General features: G+C 41.6%; 2 protein-coding genes and 1 long non-coding RNA gene across 6 annotated transcripts in view; 2 read left to right on the forward strand and 1 right to left on the reverse strand.

Moving 5' to 3' along the window:
* LOC115260119 (ubiquitin-conjugating enzyme E2 Q2) overlaps positions 1–21,215 on the reverse strand; it is a 100,542-nt gene that overhangs the window by 46,912 nt on the left and 32,415 nt on the right. The window lies entirely within an intron of this gene.
* On the forward strand, positions 847–7,809 carry LOC134284280 (uncharacterized). Its single transcript, XM_062843029.1, has 4 exons — positions 847–3,272; positions 3,379–7,529; positions 7,584–7,650; positions 7,710–7,809. Exons 1-2 carry the CDS (start codon positions 847–849, stop codon positions 7,253–7,255), a joined length of 6,303 nt encoding a protein of 2,100 aa, XP_062699013.1. The 3' UTR covers positions 7,256–7,529; positions 7,584–7,650; positions 7,710–7,809.
* On the forward strand, positions 8,516–19,167 carry LOC109621678 (uncharacterized). The gene is made up of 3 exons (XR_003894398.2): positions 8,516–8,966; positions 9,054–9,338; positions 18,987–19,167. It is a non-coding gene; the product is annotated as an uncharacterized LOC109621678 (long non-coding RNA).

The raw sequence follows: 21,215 nt of genomic DNA on the forward strand, positions 1-21,215 counted from the left end.
CAATCTACTTGTTGCAATCGAAAAACAATCGAATTTGTTCCATTTGAAGCGTCTTCATGTTTATGCACACATTTCGACTATACAGAGCAGAATCGGAGCGGACCTTGACATTGTTAAATCGACAATGGAAGCAGCTGAGAACCCATCACGAAACCAATGAAGCATAGCAGTAAGCAACCGCGAACAGTAGTAACTCCGCCGTTAGGCACACTCGTGTTATGAGTATCGTTTCTGCTCGATAAAGATTGTTGTAGCTGCCAGCACTGTTCCGCAGTGTGACCGTACCTGAATAGTCTCGGAACGGCCTGAGATGTCACCCGTCGGGAGATGTCAAAACGAAGTCTGCGAATAATGAGATGATTGTCACTCCATAGACAAAGAAGCAAGACGTAGTGCGAGAGCGTGGTTCGTTAAAATTGTTAAAATCTGAACTACAATTTATTGAATTTTTATGTATTTTCAGTTACTCTTAAAGCTAATATCCATATCTTTGAACTTAAACTAACTTATCCTAAGTGTATCACAGTCAGACGTGTTATCACAGTTGGAAGATTATCACAGTCGTAAGTTGTATAAAATCTAAAGCGAATCTATTTCTAACCTTAAACTAAACATAGATTGTACAGTGAACACGAGGGATACGAACACCAAAATCATATTCAATAGGTTCAAAGACCGAAAATTGTGAGTACCAAAATGAAATTGTAACAAACACCCAATCTAAAATGAAATAAAACTTCCAGCTTAAAGCTGTCTTCACACCCTACTTACTGGAGTTTGTGAGCTGCTACGAGGAATCGGAAAGAGCCCTTTGTTCCTTTGAACAAATCTTTAAGAATTTTCGTCATGGCTAACCCGGATCAAGTAGCGAACAATTCCGATCCGGCAACACCGGCGAATAATCAGACGACCGACTGTATGTGCTGCGATCGCCCGGAGTCGATTGACGATTGCGTACAATGCGATCAATGCAGCGGATGGTGGCATATGACGTGTGCGGAAGTTACGACCTCGGTGGCAGATCGATCGTGGACCTGTAGTCATTGCCTGCCGATGAGTGTTTCTTCTAGGACAACGACATCCAGCGTAAGAGCGGCCCGATTAGCTCTGAAGAAGCAGCAGTTGGAAGAGCAACAAGCAATGGAGCAACGACATCTGGCCGAAAAATACAAGCTTCTGCAAGAGGAACTGAACGAGATCGATGAAACTAGCAGCAACAGAAGCAGGATCAGCCGACGAACGAGCCTAGATAAGGTGAAGCAGTGGCAACAGAAATGTGCGGAGCAGATCGATGGTGCCCAAGGTCTTCCACCAATGGGCTCACCGACGGAACCCGTTGCAGTTCCTCCGGCTTCACGAATGGATTCTAGAGAGGACGGTTTAATGCCATCTGTGGATATGTCGAATATCATCGCTTCAAAACTACCTCCAGTGGGACCAAATACGCAGGTGCAGTCTGATGCTAGCCAGGGAAAGCTGGTATCCGAGAGAGTTCCTCAGGGAGAGGCGATAAACAATGATCGGCGTAACACTGTCGCCACAGAGGGACATCGAGGGTACAGTTTCCACCAACCATCCTTGAACTCGACAGTGAAAGCACCCAGTTATCCGGAACCAAGCCGGGCATTGAAGAACCAGCAGCAGCACACCGGCGCGATCCCTAAAGTGGTTCCGAAACAAAAGGAGGTAGCTGACGCTGTAGGTAAAACCCTTCCCCATGAGATCCCCGTAGCACAAGGTAAGCCACCTCATGATCCTATTAGTGATCAATTCATACCCCCGAAATTCGAAAACTCACTCCAACACATTACGAAACAGTTCGGAAGCCTGGCACCGTCAGCCATGGTTTCTTCTTTCCATGTATACGGAGCCAACACTCATTTACCATCAGAAACGAGTATTGGCATAACACCATCGGCAAATCCGATGCTATCTTCCGGGTCAGCTCCCCCATCAATGGGACTGCCGAATGTTGGCCATGGGCCACATGTTAATCCGGTTCTACCCACCGGCCAAGTTCCCCCTCCGCCGGGACTGGCGCAAGCTGGCCATTTGCCACAAGTGAATCCGGTTCTATCTACCGGCCAAGTTCCCCCTACGTCGGGACTGGCACATACTGGCTATTTGCCACAAGTAAATCCGGCTCAATTCTGCGGTCAGGTACCCCTTTCGTTGAGACTGTCGCAAGTTGGCCATTTGCCACATGCAACACCGGTTCTACGCACTGGCCAAGTTCCCCCTCCGTCGGGACTGCCGCAAATTCTATCCGTCGGTCAAGTTCCCCCTTCGTCGGGACTACCACTTGTAGACCAATTCACCCCCTCACCCTCGCAGTTAGCCGCGCGTCAAGTGATGTCACGTGATCTACCGACTTTTTCGGGCGACCCTGCTGACTGGCCGATATTCATCAGTACCTTTATGAATAGTTCTCTGTCATGTGGTTTCAACAGTGCTGAAAACCTCGCGCGACTTCAACGCTGTTTGAAAGGGCCCGCGTACGAATCTGTTAAAAGTCGATTATTACTTCCGGAATCTGTGCCCCAAGTGATTGATACCCTTCGTTTGCTGTATGGACGGCCTGAATTGTTGATAAATGCTCTACTACAAAAGGTGAGAAGTGTTCCAGCTCCGAAAGCAGAAAAGTTGGAGACCATCATCGATTTCGGCATGGCTGTGCGCAGCCTGTGCGACCATCTGGAGGCAGCTGGTCAGCGGGAACATCTATCCAACCCTACCTTGCTGATGGAGTTAGTGGAAAAGTTGCCCGCTCATACCAAAATGCAGTGGGCGGACTACATGCAACTGCATCCAGTGGTCAACCTGAAGGCGTTCGGTGATTTCATGTTTGGAGTCATCACGGCGGTCAGCAGAGTAACCATGTACACCGGCGGAAGCAGCGACAGCCAACATAAAGCGAAACAGAAGGGGACGATAAACGCTCACACCAGCGAAAGAAGTGATATTCGTGAACCAGTGCGAGAGATTGTGAGAGAACGAGTGTGTGTTTGCTGCAAGAAGCCATGGCATCGACTAGCAGAGTGTTCTATCTTCAAAACATACACGGTTGACGAACGCTGGAAGTTCGCACAGAATAATGGACTGTGTCGGAGTTGCCTGAACGCTCATGGAAGGAGGAGTTGCAAGAATGCAATGCAGTGTGTGATAGAAGGATGTCATTATCGCCATCATCCCCTGCTGCATTCCAATCAACCCAATGCCAGCTCTCAGTCTTTACAACCGTTATCGACGGCACAGAATCACATGCACCGACGGTATAAACCAGCACTTCTTTTCCGCGTTATTCCTGTGATCATTTCCGGGCCACGAAACCTTCGCCTTCTTAGACGATGGTTCGGATCTATCGCTCATCGAAACCAGTCTGGTGAGGCAGCTCGGAATCGAAGGATCGAAGAAACCGCTGTGTCTGAAATGGACAGGTAACGTCACCAGAATCGAATCAGAATCGAAGCACGTGAGCATCGTGGTGAAGGGAGCGAGCGGTCAACAAGAATTCTCTCTCAATGACGTCCGGACTGTAGAAGAGCTGACTTTACCAGAACAAAGTCTTGAGTACGATGACCTGTCCCAACAATACCATTATTTGAAGGGATTGCCGGTAGTTAGCTACAAAAAAGCGGTTCCACGGCTGTTGATAGGAGTCAACAACGCGAATCTGACAGTCCCACTAAAAGTGAGAGAAGGGAAGAAAGGTGAACCTATTGCAGTGAAAACCCGACTGGGATGGTGCATCTTCGGTGGTTGTGGTGAGAAGGTGACACACTCATTGAACTACCATACCTGCGAATGCTCCAACGACCAAGAGTTGCATAACATTGTGAAAGAATATTTCACGATGGAAGATGCAGGAGTAAAGTTACCGGAGATGTTGGAATCCGAAGAGGACAAGCGAGCTAGGAGGATTCTAGAAGAAACCACGGTTCGAGTTGGTGGACGGTTCCAAACAGGTTTATTATGGAAGTATGACACTGTTGAGTTCCCAGACAGTTACAACATGGCGGTAAAAAGATTTGAGTGTTTGGAACGCAAGATGGTCCGAGATCCAGAGCTGGCGGTGAACCTAAAGAACCAGATTTCGGAATATCAGACGAAAGGATATGCCCATCGAGCGACGAGAGAAGAGTTAGTCCAAGCAGATCCGAAACGCGTGTGGTACCTGCCCTTGGGTGTAGTGACAAACCCACGAAAGCCGGGTAAAGTTCGGCTAATATGGGACGCAGCCGCAAAAGTGGACGGAATAGCCTTAAACTCGATGCTACTAAAAGGTCCGGATCAACTGGTTTCGCTTCCTGCAGTTCTGTCACGTTTCCGTCAATTCAAAGTGGGCGTCTCTGCAGATATCAGAGAAATGTTTCATCAGTTGCAGATTCGTGAAACCGATCGCCATTCTCAACGATTTCTTTTCCGTGACGACCCGTCAAAGCCAATAGAAATCTACCTTATGGACGTTGCAACATTTGGATCTACTTGTTCGCCGGCGTCGGCGCAATACGTGAAAAACAAAAACGCCGAGGAGTTTTTGGACATCTTTCCACGGGCAGCCGAAGGAATCATAGAGAATCACTACGTGGACGATTATCTTGATAGCTTTGAGGATGATGAAGAGGCTGAACGGGTGTCGAACGAAATCCAATCAATACACCAGAGAGGAGGCTTTGAACTTAGGAATTGGCTGTCGAATAGTGAAAAAGTTTTACGTGGCTTGAACGAGGAGGATCCTAAAGCAAGCAAAAGCCTGTGTTTGAATACAGTTGATAGTAGTGACCGAGTTTTGGGCATGTTGTGGCACACTGCGGAAGACGAGCTTCGCTTTTCGATGAAGATGAAGGAGGAGGTCCAACTGGTGTTAGATAGCGGGAAGCGGCCTACAAAGCGACAAATGTTGAGATGCTTGATGGGAATCTTTGACCCATTGGGACTTTTGAGCGTATTCCTGGTTCACGGAAAGATACTTCTCCAGGATGTGTGGCGATCTGGACTGCAGTGGGATGAGATGGTATCAGGAGATATCTTCGAGCGCTGGAGAAGATGGACCGGTCTGTTTCCCAAGATCGGCGAGCTGCATGTTCCTCGATGTTACTTCAAGCAAGCCACTGTACGGACGTATGAACAACTTCAGCTGCACGTTTTTGTCGATGCGAGCGAAGCCGCTTTCGCTGCCGTGGCGTACTTCCGAGTAATCAACGATAATGGAGAACCTGAATGCTCAATAGTTGCCGCAAAAACAAAGGTCGCGCCCCTAAAACCACTCTCAATACCGCGCTTGGAGTTGCAAGCTGCTGTTTTGGGAAGCCGTTTGCTGTCTTTCGTTCAAGAGAGTCACACCGTAAAATTTAAGAAGCGATTCCTGTGGAGCGATTCCGCAACAGTATTGGCCTGGCTACGGGCTGATCATCGTCGGTACAAGCAGTACGTAGCGTGCCGTATAGGAGAGTTACTGTCAGCGACGGATGTAGCAGAATGGCGATGGGTTCCCAGCAATTTAAACCCAGCAGACGCAGCAACGAAATGGGGGAAAAATGCATGCCCGGACGTGAACAACGAATGGTTCAGAGGCCCAAAGTTCCTGGGAGACTCTGAAGAGAACTGGCCAAAGCAAGCTCAACAGTCAATGAATCCGGAAGAGGAACTGCGGACGTGCTTTGTTATCCAAGGATCGATGACGCAGGAAAGTGTATTAGACTTCACACGCTTCTCGAAGTGGCGGCGACTGCTTGGTGCGATGGCATATATCCATCGTTTCTTAGATAATTGTAGGCGTAAATGTCGAAACGAAAAGTTAGAGCTACAGTACCTAAGCCAGGATGAGTTGCAGAAAGCAAAGAACACTTTGATGCGAATCGTGCAGTGGCAGGAGTACCCCGAAGAGATGGCTCTGTTTTTGAAAGGATCAGTGGAGTTGCCAAGGACTAGCAGTTTATATCAGTTGACACCGGCAGTTGACGAATATGGAGTGCTGCGCGTCGATGGAAGGATTGGTGCCGCACCACATGTGGCGTTTGATGCGCGGTTTCCGGTTATACTTCCAAGGAGGCATCCGGTAACAAAACTTGTGGTAGAGGACTTTCATCGAACATTTCAACACGGGAATTCAGAAACGGTGGTGAACGAGATTCGCCAGTTTTTCCACATCTTTCGATTAAGGACGGTGGTGAAGCAAGTCACTGCCGCATGCCAGTGGTGTAAGGTGATGAAGGCGACTCCTAAAGTTCCACGAATGGCTCCACTGCCTGTTGCCCGGTTGTCATCATTCGCCCGTCCATTCACTTACACCGGCATCGATTTCTTCGGACCCTTGCTGGTGAAAGTAGGAAGGAGTGCTGCCAAACGTTGGATCTGCTTATTCACTTGCTTAACTACTCGTGCCGTCCATGTTGAGGTTGCCTACAGTCTCTCAACTCAATCATGCGTGAAATGCGTTCGCCGTTTCGTCTGCCGCCGTGGTGCACCGGCAGAGATATATACTGATAATGGTACAAACTTCCTTGGCGCCGAGCGTATCTTACGAGAACAGATTAGAGCGTTACACAGCGATTTATCGGCAACATTCACCAATACAGACACCAAATGGATCTTCATCCCCCCAGGAGCACCTCACATGGGCGGCGCGTGGGAAAGGATGGTGCGATCTGTAAAGTCTGCCATGGAATCAGCGTACAATAGTGATCGAAAGTTGGACGATGAAGGCTTGGAAACTTTGGTCGTCGAAGCTGAAGGGATTGTCAATAGCAGACCGCTCACGTACTTACCGTTAGACGCCGCTGAAGGAGAATCACTCACGCCAAATCACTTCCTTCTCGGAAGTTCCAGAGGTGTACGCCAGCCTGCCGTGCCATGCAGCGATCCTGCCACAGCAATCAAGAATTCATGGACCCTTATACAACATCAGCTAGACGTTTTCTGGAAGCGATGGGTTCGAGAATACCTTCCGATGCTAACAAGGCGCATGGAATGGTTCGGGGAAATAGCACCGGTAGCTGCAGGAGATCTGGTACTCATTGTGGACGATACCAGAAGGAACGGATGGACCCGTGGACGAGTTAAAGAAGTTCTGACAGCTGAAGACGGTCGAGTTAGGCAAGCTGTTGTACAGACCGCGAGGGGGTTGTTACGTAGACCGGTGGCAAAGTTGGCTGTGTTGGAGGTTGAGTCAGGTGGTAAAACTGGAACCGGTGGCCAGTGTTACGGGGGGGAGGATGTAGCTGCCAGCACTGTTCCGCAGTGTGACCGTACCTGAATAGTCTCGGAACGGCCTGAGATGTCACCCGTCGGGAGATGTCAAAACGAAGTCTGCGAATAATGAGATGATTGTCACTCCATAGACAAAGAAGCAAGACGTAGTGCGAGAGCGTGGTTCGTTAAAATTGTTAAAATCTGAACTACAATTTATTGAATTTTTATGTATTTTCAGTTACTCTTAAAGCTAATATCCATATCTTTGAACTTAAACTAACTTATCCTAAGTGTATCACAGTCAGACGTGTTATCACAGTTGGAAGATTATCACAGTCGTAAGTTGTATAAAATCTAAAGCGAATCTATTTCTAACCTTAAACTAAACATAGATTGTACAGTGAACACGAGGGATACGAACACCAAAATCATATTCAATAGGCTCAAAGACCGAAAATTGTGAGTACCAAAATGAAATTGTAACAAACACCCAATCTAAAATGAAATAAAACTTCCAGCTTAAAGCTGTCTTCACACCCTACTTACTGGAGTTTGTGAGCTGCTACGAGGAATCGGAAAGAGCCCTTTGTTCCTTTGAACAATTGTTATTGGTATCCAATCGAGATTTTAGAACAAAATTTAAAAAGAGTTTATTTTAGTATAAGTTTTGCAATTTTGTGATCCTCAAATTTTTCTTGTTTTTCTTAAAAAACAAAATTCTAAACTTTGTGACATTTTAGTTGTATTTTCTCAGCCATGAATGATATTCTAAGAGTTTGCATGCAGCAATTAAAGGCGTTCCATTCTCATAACAAAGTTTTTGGTCAAATAAATAGGATTGAGTAAGATCTCCAATTAGCCTTTTTGTAAGGTCTAAAGATCGCCAATCCGGTGGGCTTCTTTCTGTGCATTGCAAGTGATGAAGTACGTCACGATAAAATGGGGAATTTTTGACCCCCTCCCCCTTTTCGTACGAGTTTTTCCCTTAGGGCCTGTCCATAAACTACGTAGACTCTTAGGGGGGGACGGGGGGGTCTGGCCAAAGTCTACGTTCCATACAAATTTCGAAAATTTTGTATGAACAAAAGTGTACGAGGGGGGAGGGGGGGGGTCTGAGATGGCCGAAATAAAGTCTACGTAGTTTATGGACAGCGCCTTACTTAATACATTGCTTGTCACACTTTCACAAAGCCCCCTCCCCCCTCTAAACGTGACGTACTTTATGAATCACTCCTAACAGGAATCTCCAACGTATTTGTTTTCTCCTAATGGATTACCCGCTTTTGAAAAAATTGCAACAGATGGCGCTAGTGAGCAGGAGTTTTTTACCTTTTAAATATATGAAGAAAATTACAAAAAATGGTTTTTTGACTCAATAAACGTTTTATCAGAAAAAATATTTGGTACAGGTTGTAGGTAATAATAATAGCCATCAATGTTACCAAATATTTTTTGTCACGATTTCGATATATTTAAAATACTTGAAAAAATGTTCAAATTTCCATACATTTTTTCGACCGAAAACTTCTGCCTCGATCTTGGTGCACTTCCTTTTCCTATACATGGCATCGAATATACATGGAGTCATGTTTACTTTTCCATCTGTCAAACGAACAGAAAACAAAGAAAAAGAACAAGCAAGCACAAAGGTTTGGAATCAGCTTCAGCAGTCAACAACAGTCAAAAATGAGAAAAACACTAACGGTGCGATCCGGAACGCCGGGCAACAATCTTCGTCGTCCGCAGAGAAATTTCGGAGCTCCAATTTCTATCAGGTTTGTAAATATTAACCTTTAGATATGCATTAAGTTAGGATGATGTAAATATAGGTTAGTCAATGTTTTTGTTCTTTTTTTTTGCAGAACAGCGACGAAGAAAATGCAATCTGGCCGAGCCAAGAGTTCTTATTTGGCAGCTAATGGTCCAAACGTTTGTAGGGAACCTCACGCCTGATGAAGAACCTGACGTGGACTGCTAATAGAAGCTTGTGGTGCTGATTGATTGATCCAGGTTGACTTTTACGTTGTTGTTCATTGCCTTTACGGTTATTCATACACGGTTAGACGAGACGGAACAAACTTCGGATGATGTGCAGATGAGGATTGCCCCTTTGTGCTAATTCTAGAAAGCAGTTCAAATACAGCAAGGTAGGAATACGAACGGGAAAGGTGATGCGGGTGGGGATCTTTTAAGTTGGGCCCTTGGGTCAAATGAAGACGTGGATGACGATATAATTACATACTTACCCGATCAAATTATGTATTCTGACTATCACTAGTTGAGTCATGGAAAATTCATATTCCATTTATGTTTTCCACTATACTAATGGACTTTTTTTCTGGCTCGACATGCCAACTGGAACTTAGTCTGACTCTCTTCAACATAGTGTACTTTGAGTACTTCATCAGTTATTCATTGAAGTGCTTTTTTCGCCTGCCATTGCATGAAACTGTATATAGTGAGGCAAGCACAATGATACACTAGGACGTCGAGAGAAATTTTCCCTGACTGGAACGGTAATCGAACCTGCCGTCTTCGGATTGGCGATCCAAAGCCTTATCCACTAGGCTAACTGGAGACCCGGCACCGCTTAAACGCCAAATTTTCTGTGAGTAAGCAGCCAAGCATAAAGTCGTGCAGAAGTCCATTCCATACATACATTGAGGGGTTAGGGTGGGGGCGGCGCATAACGTCCGGGACCATAATGTCCCGGTTCTTATGACGTGTTCTTATGTGAAAGTACGTCAAAAAGTTTAGATGTGTCTTAAAATTTCGTGCACCACATTTTGACGCGTCTGCATGCTAGAACGTTGTACCACGGACAATACGCCATAAAGATCTGGGGCATTATGGCCTCGGACATTAAGATATTGCGCTGTAATGCAGATTTTTCAGAAACCACGATGGCCTGACCTGTTCATTCTCTCAGATGTGTTTTATATAGCTAAAATTGGCGTAAATATGATCATTCAAATTCAGTTTCGTGGGTACCAGGGTACCGTGCTGGCATTCTACGTGTTCTAAGGGTGTATTTTTTTTGCTATTTGTTCAAGATGCGTTTCAAGAAACCGCTTCAGGATTCCTTCAACAGTTCCTGTCAAGATTTGTTCATGTTTTAGGGATTCCTCCAGGAATTTGTTCTGAATTTGTTTGAGAGATTACCCCACCTTCTAGACCTTCTAGAAGTTTTTCAAAAATCCTTTCCGAGGTCCATTTAGGATTCTTTCCAGAAATTCCTCTTGGGATTTCCTTAGGATTTTTTCAAGGGTTCCTTCAAAAAATCACTCTGATGTTTCTGCAGAAGTAGCATCAGGGATTCCTCCAGGGCTTGCTTCAGAGAATCCTTCTGGGATTCTTTCGGAGCATCTTCGAGAACTCCTTCAAGAGTTGATTCAGAGATATCCTTCCTTCCTTCGGAAGTTGCTTTCCACGAGCTCCTCCAGGGATTGCTTCTAGCTTCTAGGAGTTTCTTATGGCATTCTCAAGTAGTTTTATCAATGATTCCTTCACAATTTGCTTCAGGGAATCCTGGAGTTCTTTCAAGGAGATCTTCCAGTAATCCTTCAGGCATGCCTTCCACGAGCTCTTGCAGGGTTTTCTACAGAAATTCTTCTAGAGATTTTCCTAGGAATACCTTCAAGGGTTCCCCCAGGAGTTCGTTCAGGGGTTTCTTCAGGAGTTCGACCAGGGGTTCCTGCAGGACTTGCTTCAGATAAATCTTCTGGGATTCTTTCAGGGATTCCTTCAATAGTTTTTCGGAAATTTCTCCATCAGAAGTTCTTTTATGGCTTTCTTCTAGAGTTTCTTCAGAGATTTTTTCATTAGTTCAATTAAGAATCTTTCCAGAAGTTCCCGCCAAGATTCTTCCAGAAGCTCATTATGGGGTTTCCCCAAGAGTTCTTGCAGGGGTTCCTTCAGGAGTTGCTTAAGAGATTTCTTCAGGGAGACTTGAAGTTCATTCAGGACTTCTTTCAGGGATTTTCAGGACTTCCTTCAAGAGTTCCTTCAGAAGTTGCATCAGGAATTCCTTCAGGAGTTCCTTCAAGAGTTCTTTTTTGGTTTTTTTCTGGAATTCATCTATCAGCTCAAAAAGTTCCTTCAAGGATTCCTTCAAGTAGTTTCCAGCAGGAATTCCTTAAGGGATTTTCCTGGAAATTCATTTAATGGCTCCAGTAGTTAATCCAGAACTTTTTTCAGTAGGTCCATCAGGGATTCCTCCAGGACTGTCTTCAGAAAACCCTTCAGAGATTTCTTCCAGTAGTTCCTTTACAGATTCCTCCAGGAGCTCATCCAGAGATTGCTTCAGGACATCAGGTGTTTTGCAGGGGAACCTTTATGAATTTATCCAAAAGTTTCTTAGGGGTTCGTCCACAAGTTACTTTAGGAAGTCCTCCAAGAGTTTTTTCAGGTTTTTATACAACAGGTATTTCAGGTATTCCTCCAAGATTTTTCTTGGAGCTCCTTTGGGGATTGCTTCAAAGCATTATTAATGAGTTCTTCCACCAATTTTTCAGGAGTTCTGTCAGTGATTTATCCAAGAGGGATTTAATCAAGAGGGATTTATCCAATAGTTATCTAGGAGTTCTTTCAAGATTTTATCTTGAACGTTTTTGAAGGATTCGTCCTGGAGTTCCTTGAGGGATTCCATTAGGAATCCTTTCAGGATTTCCTGCAGGGATTCCTCTAGATTTTTATTTAGAGATTTCTTAGAGTTCCTCCAGGACTTTTTTTACAGAGATTGCTTCTAACTGAGATTTTTTCAGATATACCATCGAAGATTTATCAAGAACTCACTTAAAAGATTTTTCTAGGATTTCCTTAAAATATTCCTCCTGGATGTATGCTAAGATTCCCCTACAAGTTTTTCAGGGATTTCTCCAGGTTTTCCATCAAGTGATCCTTCCAGCAGTTCCTTCAGCGATTCCTTCATCAAGGGCGTAGCCAGGGGGAGGGGGCAGGGGGGTGGACGTGCCCGCCCCCTGACCGGGCAACTATATTCTTACTTAACCGAAAAACTTAGATGATCAGAGCTGTTTTTGACTAGTAAAAATGAAATTCTCCTGCATCCTCGTATTTTTTTTAATGTGTGCAGGAATTTCTTCGGAAATTCTTGGAGGAATATCTTCGAAAATTCCTGAGGGCATTCCTTTGGAAATACCTGGAGGAATTCCTTTGGAAATTCCTGAAGGAATTCCATCCAAAATTCCTGGAGGAATTACTTCGCAAATTCCTGAAGGATTCCTTCGGAAATTCCTGGAGCAATTTCTTCGGAAATTCCTGGAGGAATTCCTTCGGAAATTCCTTGGGCAGTTCCTTGGGAAAATCTTGGATGAATACCTTCGGAGATTCCTGGAGGAATTCTTTCAGAAATCCATAGAGAAATTCGTGAGGAAATCCTTAGGTGAATTCCTGGATAAAATAATTCCAAACTTCCTGGAGGAATGCTTTTGGAAATTCATGGAGGAATTCCTTCGGAAATTGCTGGACGGATGTCATTGAAAATTCCTGGAGGAATTTCTTCGGAAAGTCGTGGACGAATTTTTTCGGAAATACTTTTTAGATTTTTTTTTTTTGGAAATTCTTGCAGGAATTCCTTCGGAAATTCCTAGCGGAATTCCTGTACGAATTCCTTCGGAAATTCCCGGAGGAATTCTTTCAGAAATTTCGGGAGGAATGCCTTCGGAAATTGCTGGACGAATTCCTTTGGAATTCTAGGAGGAATTCCTTTAGGAATTCCTGGAGGAATTCTTTCGGAAATTCCGGGAGGAATTCCTTCGGAAATTGCTGGACGAATTTCATTGGAAATTCCAGGAGGAATTCCTTCGGAAATTCCTGCAATAATTTCTTCGGAAATTACTGGAGGAATTCCTTCGGAATTTGCTGGACGAATTCTTTGAATATTCCTGGAGGAATTCCTTCGGAAATTCCGGAATGAATTCCTTCAGAAATTCCTGGAGGATTTTTTTCGGAAAATCTTTTTAGATTTTTTTTTTGGAAATTCCTGGAGGAATACCGTCGGAAATTCTTAGCAGAATTCCTTCGGAAAATCCTGAAGGAATTCTTTCGGATATTCCGGGAGGAATTCCTTCGGAAATGGCTGGACGATTTCCTTTGGTCCTTTGGAGATTCCCGGAGGAATTCATTCGGAAATTTCTGAAGGAATTCCATCGAAAATTGCTGGACGAAATCCATTGGAAATTCCTTGAAGAATTCCTTTGCAAAATTCTGGAAGAATTCTTTCGGAAACTTCTGGAGAAATTCCATCGGAAATTCCTTAAGGACTTCGTTCGGAAATTACTAGAGGAATTTCATCGAAAATTCCTTGGCGAGGTCCTTCAACAAATTTTGGATGAACACTTTCGGAAATTTCTGGAGGAATTCTTTCAGAAATTCCGGGAGGAATTCCATCGGAAATTGCTGGACGAATTCCTTTGGAAATTCCTGGAGGAATTCATTCGGAAATTCCAGTAGGAATTTCTTTAGAAATTCCTGGAGGAATTCTTTCGGAAATTCCGGGAGGAATTGCTTCGGAAGTTCCTGAAGCAATTCCTTCAAAAAATCCTGGAGGAATTCCTTTAAAAATTCCAAAAGGAATTCCTTCCAAAATTCTTGGAGGAATTCCTTCCAAAATTCTTGGAGAAATTCCTGGAAGAATTCCTTCGGAAATTCCTGAAGGAATTCCTTTGGAAATTTCTGGAGGAATTCTTTCGAAAATTCCTTGGGGAGTTCCCTCGAAAAATCTTGGATGAATACCTCCGGAAATTTCTGGAGGAATTATTTCAGAAATCTTTAGAGAAATTCCTGAGAAAATCCTTGGATTAATTCTTTAGGACATTCCTGGAAAAAAATCATTCTAAACTTCTTAGAGGAATGCCTTTTATGATTCCTGGAGGAATTCCTTCGGAAATTACTGGACGAATTCCTTTGGAAATTCCAGAAGGAATTCCTTCGGAAATTGCTGGAATAATTTCTGCGGAAATTACTGGAAGAGTTCCTTCGGAAATTGCTGGAGGTATTCTTTCGGAAATTCCTGGAGGAATTCCTTCAGAAATTCCTGGAGAAACTCTTATGGAAATTCCTGAAGGGTTTTTTTTTAATTCCAGGAAGAATTCCTTCAGAAATTCGAGGGGAAATTTTGTCGGAAATTCCTGGAGAAATTCCTTTGGAATCCGATGTAATTCCACCAGGAATTTTGCGAAGGAATTCCTTCAGGATTTTCCGAATGAATTCCTCCATGTATTTCCGAGAGAATTCCTCCAGGAATTTCCGTGGCAATTCCTTCAGGAATTTCCGAGGGAAATCCTCCAGGAACTTCCGGGAAAATTCCTCCAGGAAATTTCGGAAAAATTCCTCCACACAGAATTACTCTAGGAATTTCCGGAGGAATTCATCCAGGAATTTCCGAAGGAATTCTTCCAGGAATTTTCAAGGGAATTCCTCTTGGAATTTTCAAAGGATTTCCTCCTGGAGTTTCCGAAGGAATTCCTTCATGAATGTCCGAAGAAATCCCTCCATGAATTTTCTAAGGAATTCCTCCAATGAATTGCCGAACAAATTCCTCCAGGAATTTTGCCAAGGAATTTCTAAAGGATTTTCCGAAGGAATGCCTCCATGAATTTGCGAAGGAATTCCTCCAGAAATTTTCTGACGGAATTCCTCTACGAATTTCCAAAGAAATTCGTCGAGGAATTTCCGGAGGAATTCCTCCAAGAATTTCCGAAGAAATTCGTCTAGGAATTTTCAAAGGAATTCCTCTTGGAATTTTTAAAGGATGTCCTCCTGGAATTTCCGAAGGAATTCCTCCATGAATGTCCGAAGGAATTCCTCCATAAATTTCCGAATGAATTCCTCCAGGAATTTTACGAAGGAATTTCTAAAGAATTTTCCGAAGGAATTCCTACATGAATTTCCAAAGGAATTCCTCCAGAAATTTTCCGACGGAATCCCTCCACGAATTTCCGAAGCAATTCCTCGAGGAATTTCCGGAGGAATTCCTCCGCGAAATACCGAAGGAATTCCTCTATGAATTTCCGAAAGAATTCCTCCAGGAATTTTGCGAAGGAAATCCTAAAGCATTTTCCGAAGGAGTTCCTCCATGAATTTCCGAAAAAATTGCTCCAGAAATTTTCCGAAAGAATTCATTCATGAATTTCTGAAGAAATTCCTCCACTAATTTTCAAAGGAATTCCTCCAGGAATTTTCTGAGAAATTCCTCCATGAATTTCCGGATGAATTTCTTCAGAAATTTCCGGAGGAAATCCTCCAGGAATTTCCGAAGGAGATCCTCCACGAATTTTCAAAGAAATTCCTTCTGCAATTTCCGAATGAATTCCTCCTGGAATTTCCGAAAGAATTCCTTCATAAATTTCCGAAGGAATTCCTTCAGGAATTTCCGAAGGAAATTTTCCAGCAATTTCCGAAGGAATTACTCCTGGAATTTCCGAGGGAATTCCTGCCGTAATTTCCGGTGGAATTCCTCCAGGGATTTTCAAAGGAATTTCACCTGGAATTTTCAAAGGATTTCCTGCCGGAATTTCCGAAGGAATTCTTTCATGAATGTCCTAAGGAATTCCACCAGGAATTTTCGAAAGAATTTCTCCAGGAATTCCTTCTCAAATTTCCGAAGGAGTTCCTCCATAAATTTCAGAAGGAATTCCTCCAGGACTATTGCGAAGGAATCGCTCAAGGATTTTCTCAAGGAATTTCTCCATGAATTTCCGAAGGAATTCCTCCAGAAATTTCAGGAAGGAATTTCTCCAGGTATTTCCGAAGGAATTACTCCAGGAATTTCCGAAGAAATTCCTCCAGGAATTTTCGAAGGAAATCCTCCACGAATTCTCGAAGGAATTCCTCCAAGAATTTCCGAGGGAATTCCTCCAGGATTTTCCCGAAGAATTCCCTCATGAGTTTCCGGAGGAGTTTGTCCAGGAATTTCCGTAGGAACTCCTCCAGGAATTTCTCCTGGAATTTTCAAAGGTTTTTCTCCTGAATTTCCGAAGGAATTCCTCTACGAGTTTCCAAAGAAATTTCTTATGGATTTGCCTTGAAATACCTCCAAAAATTTCAGAATAAATTCCTCCAAAAATTTTTGACGGTTGTCCTCAAAAAATTTCCTTAGGATTTTCTCACATAATCCCCAAACGTGTTTCTGAAGGAATGTTTGAAGAAGTTTCTCAAGTTTTCGTAGGAGTTCCGCAATATATTTTTGAAGGAATTTCTTGAGGAATTTCCGAAGAAACTTCTCAAGGATCTTTCGCTGGAATCCCTTGAGGTATTTCGTAAAGATTTATAAAAAAAACCGAAAAAATTCCTCAACGAACTTATCAAACAATTTCTCACGAAATTTCCGACATTTCTGACATATGTCAAAAAAATTTCCAAATGAACTCCTTTAACAATTTCCGAATTTTCCTTATCAAGGCATTTTGAAAGGAATTCTTCAATAAATTTCCGAATGAGTTCCTCTAGGAAATAAAAAATCACAAAAAGCATTTCTTCAGGAATTTCCGAAATATTTTTTCAAGGAAGTTTTGAAAGATTTTAAAAGAAATTCCTTGTGGAATTTCAGAAGGGATATCTCATGAGACTTTTAGTGGATTTTCAATATTTTCGATAGAATTGCTTCAGGAATTCTCACAGAAATTTTCGGATGAATTCCTCCAAGAATTTTTGAAGGTATTCCTCAAAGAATTTTCGGAAGAATTTCTCACAAAAACTCCGAAGGAGTTCCTCAAGGAATATTCTAAATCTATTTCAAAGAAATTCCCCAAGGAATTCCCGAAGAATCTTCTAAAGGAAATCGTAGAAGAACTCTCGAAAGAATGTCTTATGGAATTTCTCAAGGAGCTTTAGAAATGAAGGAAATCCTCAAGAAATTTCTGAAGAATTTGTCAAGGAATTTCCGGTGGAATTCCTCAAGGATTTTCGAAATAAATTCCTGAAATTATTTTTTAATTGATTTCTTTAAAAATTTCCGAATGCATTCCTCTAGCAACTTCCAAAGATATTCCTCCAGGAATTTCCAAAGGAATTCCTTTAGAAATTTTCAAAGATTTTTTTCCGGTAATTCCGAAGAAATTCATTAAAGGATTTTTCGAAGAAATTTTTCCAAAAATTTCTTAGGGTATTCCTCAAGTAAAGGAATCTTAGTTTGATTGGAATTTTTGAAAGAATTCCCGGAGAAATTCTTAAAGTATTTTCTGGAGCTTCTCAAACGGATTTCTGGTGGAATTAAGAATGATATTTGTAAAGAATTACTGGGGAAATTCTCAAAAGTATGCATGGTGAAATTCGTAATAAAACTTCTGGAGGAATTATTGAAGAAATTTCTGAAGGTATTCCCAACGGAATTACTGCAAGTTTTCCGAAAGTAATTTCTGCTAGAATATCTACATTAAAATAACCTGGAAAAATATTAAAGAAATTTCTGGAGAAACTGCTGGATAAATTCAAATTTATGATGGAATTTGTTAAGAAATTCCCGAAGCAATATCTTGAGGAAATCCTCAGGATTATAATCATATATGATTCTTCCATTGAACCATTCCTGTTAATCACCCATATTTCATACTTCACTTATATTTTTTTTTTAATAAGAAGTATTTGAACTCCTTGTTACTGCAAAGTGGTTTTCAGCGTAAGGGTGCTCGCACCCCCCCCCCTGGCCGAAAAGCTGGCTACGCCCTTGTCCTTCATGGTTTTATTCCGCAGTTCCCTCTGGAATTCCTTCCAGGAGTTTCAACAAGGATTTTTCGTGGATTCTTGCCGGAGTTCCTTCCTGAATTTATACTAGAGTACATTCAGTGTTTCTTTAAAAATTCTTCCGTGAGTTCTTTAAGAGTATCTTCATTGGGTTTTTAGAAATTTCTTGTTGAGATTCCTTAAGAGGTTACAGGAGGTTCAGAGATTCCTCCAAGATTATATCTCATAGTTCCCTCAAGGATTTTTGCACGGACTGTTTTCGGGATTCCTTCGAGATTTCATTTTTAGTTCATTCAAGGAATCCTCCTGAAGTTCTCCTTAAGGTTCCTCTAGACGTTCCTTGCGGCCAAAAATTCATGCAGAAGTTTCTTTCGTGATTCCTCCTGAACATTTTGTTTTCATTCTTAAAGGATTCCTCCAGAGATATCTCCTGGACTTCCTTCAAGGCTTCATCTAGGAGATCCTTCAAGGGTTTTGCAGGGGATGTTTCTGAGATTTCTTCAGGAGTTCTTTATGAGTCTCTACAGGAGTTCTTCCAGGGATCCTTCCAAGAGTTCCTTCAGGGATTTATCCTGAAGTTTATTCAGTGCTTCCTTCGAGTGTTTATTCTGGCTAGTGATTCCTTCAGGATTCCCTGAAGCACCTTCATGGATTTCTTCTCTAATTCATTTAGGAGTTTCTTCGATGTTTCATCTAGGAGTTCCTAAAAGGATTTCTCAAGGATATCAGAAAGAATCCTTCCAGGAGTTCCTTCCATAATTTATCCAGGAGTTTATATAGATTTTAGTAGGGATAGCTCCAGTATCTTCGCTGTGTTTCGAAAGTGTTCACAAGGTAACGGTAGCAGTCTCAAAACAGGAGTAAAAACGATGGGAGCGCCGTAGTTGCCGAACTAAAGAGTATTTGAATTAACCGTTGAAACTAAACAACGGAAAGCACAGACTGTGATGCTCACTAAGACGTCTGTTAGTCTGTGGTACCAGTATGGCGTAAGCGTAAACTATGTTCGAACATAAAACTATATATCGTTACAAATTTGGGAATTCGTTCCCGTTTTAATTGTTTTTTTATTTTTTTTCTATTTATTCTTGCAGTTTCTTCTGGCAATCGAGATTGTTCAATATTTATCTTTCCGGTACCAATTCCACATGGCAAACACAATCATAGACATCACCATCCTGGCCTCCTGTAGTATTGGACAAGTTTAAAAGAATCCCTATTTTACTATTATATTTGTTACTTATTTCTTACAATAAAAAAAAAAACACGGGGGGGAGGGAATTGGTGCTCTCTGAAGTTTCCGAAAATCCAAGGGTAAGTTCACCATAGTCTCCAACTCGATCTCCAATGTGTAAAACATTCGAATAGTTCATAAGTTATTCTTGTATTGAATTTTCAGTTAAAAGCTGCGACCTAACGCATTTAATCATACACTTTCTCCCAACAACTTTGAAATACTTTATAGGGAATTTTTGCGATTAGTCATAAATAAAGCTGAATCACCAAGTTCTCTCAACATGCAAGGTGACGCATTGCAAGCTATATCATATTCTTTCTCATAAAACTTTGAAATACTTTATAGTCGATACTGGTTCACAAAAGTTCTCTCAAGATGCGAGGTGACGCATTGCAAGCTATTTCATATTCTTTTTCATAAAACTTTATAGGAAATTTTTGCGATTAGTCAGAAATAATCAAAGCTGGTTCACAAAAGTTCTCTCAAAATGCGAGGTGATGCATTTCAAGTCATATCGTATTCTTTCTTCAACTTTGAAATACTTTATAGGAAATTTTTGTTGATTAGTCAGAAATAGTCGATACTGGTTCACAAAAGTTCTCTCAAGATGCGAGGTGACGCATTGCAAGCTATATTATATTCTTTCTCATAAAACTTTGAAATACTTTATAGGAAATTTTTGCGATTAGTCATAAATAATCAAAGCTGATTCACCAAGCTCTCTCAACATGCGAGGTGACGCACTGCAAGCTATACCATATTCTTTTTCATAAAACTTTGAAATACTTTATAGGAAAAACTTGTGATTAGTCAGAAATAGTCGATACTGGTTCACAAAAGTTCTCTCAACATGCGAGGTGATGCATTTCAAGTCATATCGTATTCTTTCTTCTTCAACTTTAAAATACTTTATGAGAAATTTTTGTGATTAGTCAGAAATAGTCGATACTGGTTCACAAAAGTTCTCTCAACATGCGAGGTGATGCATTTTAAGTCATATCGTATTCTTTCTTCTTCTACTTTGAAATATTTTATAGGAATTTTTTGTGATTAGTCAGAAATAGTCGATACTGGTTCACAAAAGTTCTCTCAAGATGCGAGGTGACGCATTGCAAGCTATATTATATTCTTTCTCATAAAACTTTGAAATACTTTATAGGAAATTTTTGCGATTAGTAAGAAATAATCAAAGCTGGTTCACAAAAGTTTTCTCAAAATGCGAGGTGATGCATTTCAAGTCATATCGTATTCTTTCTTCATCTTTGTAATACTTTATAGGAAATTTTTGTTGATTAGTCAGAAATAGTCGATACTGGTTCACAAAAGTTCTCTCAACATGCGAGGTGATGCATTTAAAGTCATATCGTATTCTTTCTTCTTCAACTTTGAAATACTTTATAGGAAATTTTTGTGATTAGTCAGAAATAGTCGATACTGGTTCACAAAAGTTCTCTCAACATGCGAGGTGATGCATTTCAAGTCATATCGTATTCTTTCTTCTTCAACTTTGAAATACTTTATAGGAAACTTTTGCGATTAGTCAGAAATAATCAAAGCTGGTTCACCAAGCTCTCTCAACATGCAAGGTGACGCATTGCAAGCTATATCATATTCTTTTTCATAAAACTTTGAAATACTTTATAGGAAATTTTTTGATTAGTCAGAAATAGTCGATACTGGTTCACAAAAGTTCTCTCAACATGCGAGGTGATGCATTTCAAGTCATATCGTATTCTTTCTTCATCTTTGAAATACTTTATAGGGAATTTTTGTTGATTAGTCAGAAATAGTCGATACTGGTTCACAAAAGTTCTCTCAACATGCGAGGTGATGCATTTAAAGTCATATCGTATTCTTTCTTCTTCAACTTTGAAATACTTTATAGGAAATTTTTGTGATTAGTCAGAAATAGTCGATACTGGTTCACAAAAGTTCTCTCAACATGCGAGGTGATGCATTTCAAGTCATATCGTATTCTTTCTTCTTCAACTTTGAAATACTTTATAGGAAATTTTTGTGATTAGTCAGAAAAAGTCGATACTGGTTCACAAAAGTTCTCTCAAGATGCGAGGTGATGCATTTAAAG

This window comes from Aedes albopictus, chromosome 3 (genome assembly GCF_035046485.1).
Source record: "Aedes albopictus strain Foshan chromosome 3, AalbF5, whole genome shotgun sequence".
Taxonomy (NCBI): domain Eukaryota; kingdom Metazoa; phylum Arthropoda; class Insecta; order Diptera; family Culicidae; genus Aedes; species Aedes albopictus.

Bases quoted from the DNA above. Each gene is read 5' to 3' on its own strand.
- LOC134284280 (XM_062843029.1), top strand. From the start codon at position 847: ATGGCTAACCCGGATCAAGTAGCGAACAATTCCGATCCGGCAACACCG. The intron at 3,273-3,378 runs GTATAAACCAGC...CATCGAAACCAG, and splicing joins CAGAATCACATGCACCGACG to TCTGGTGAGGCAGCTCGGAA.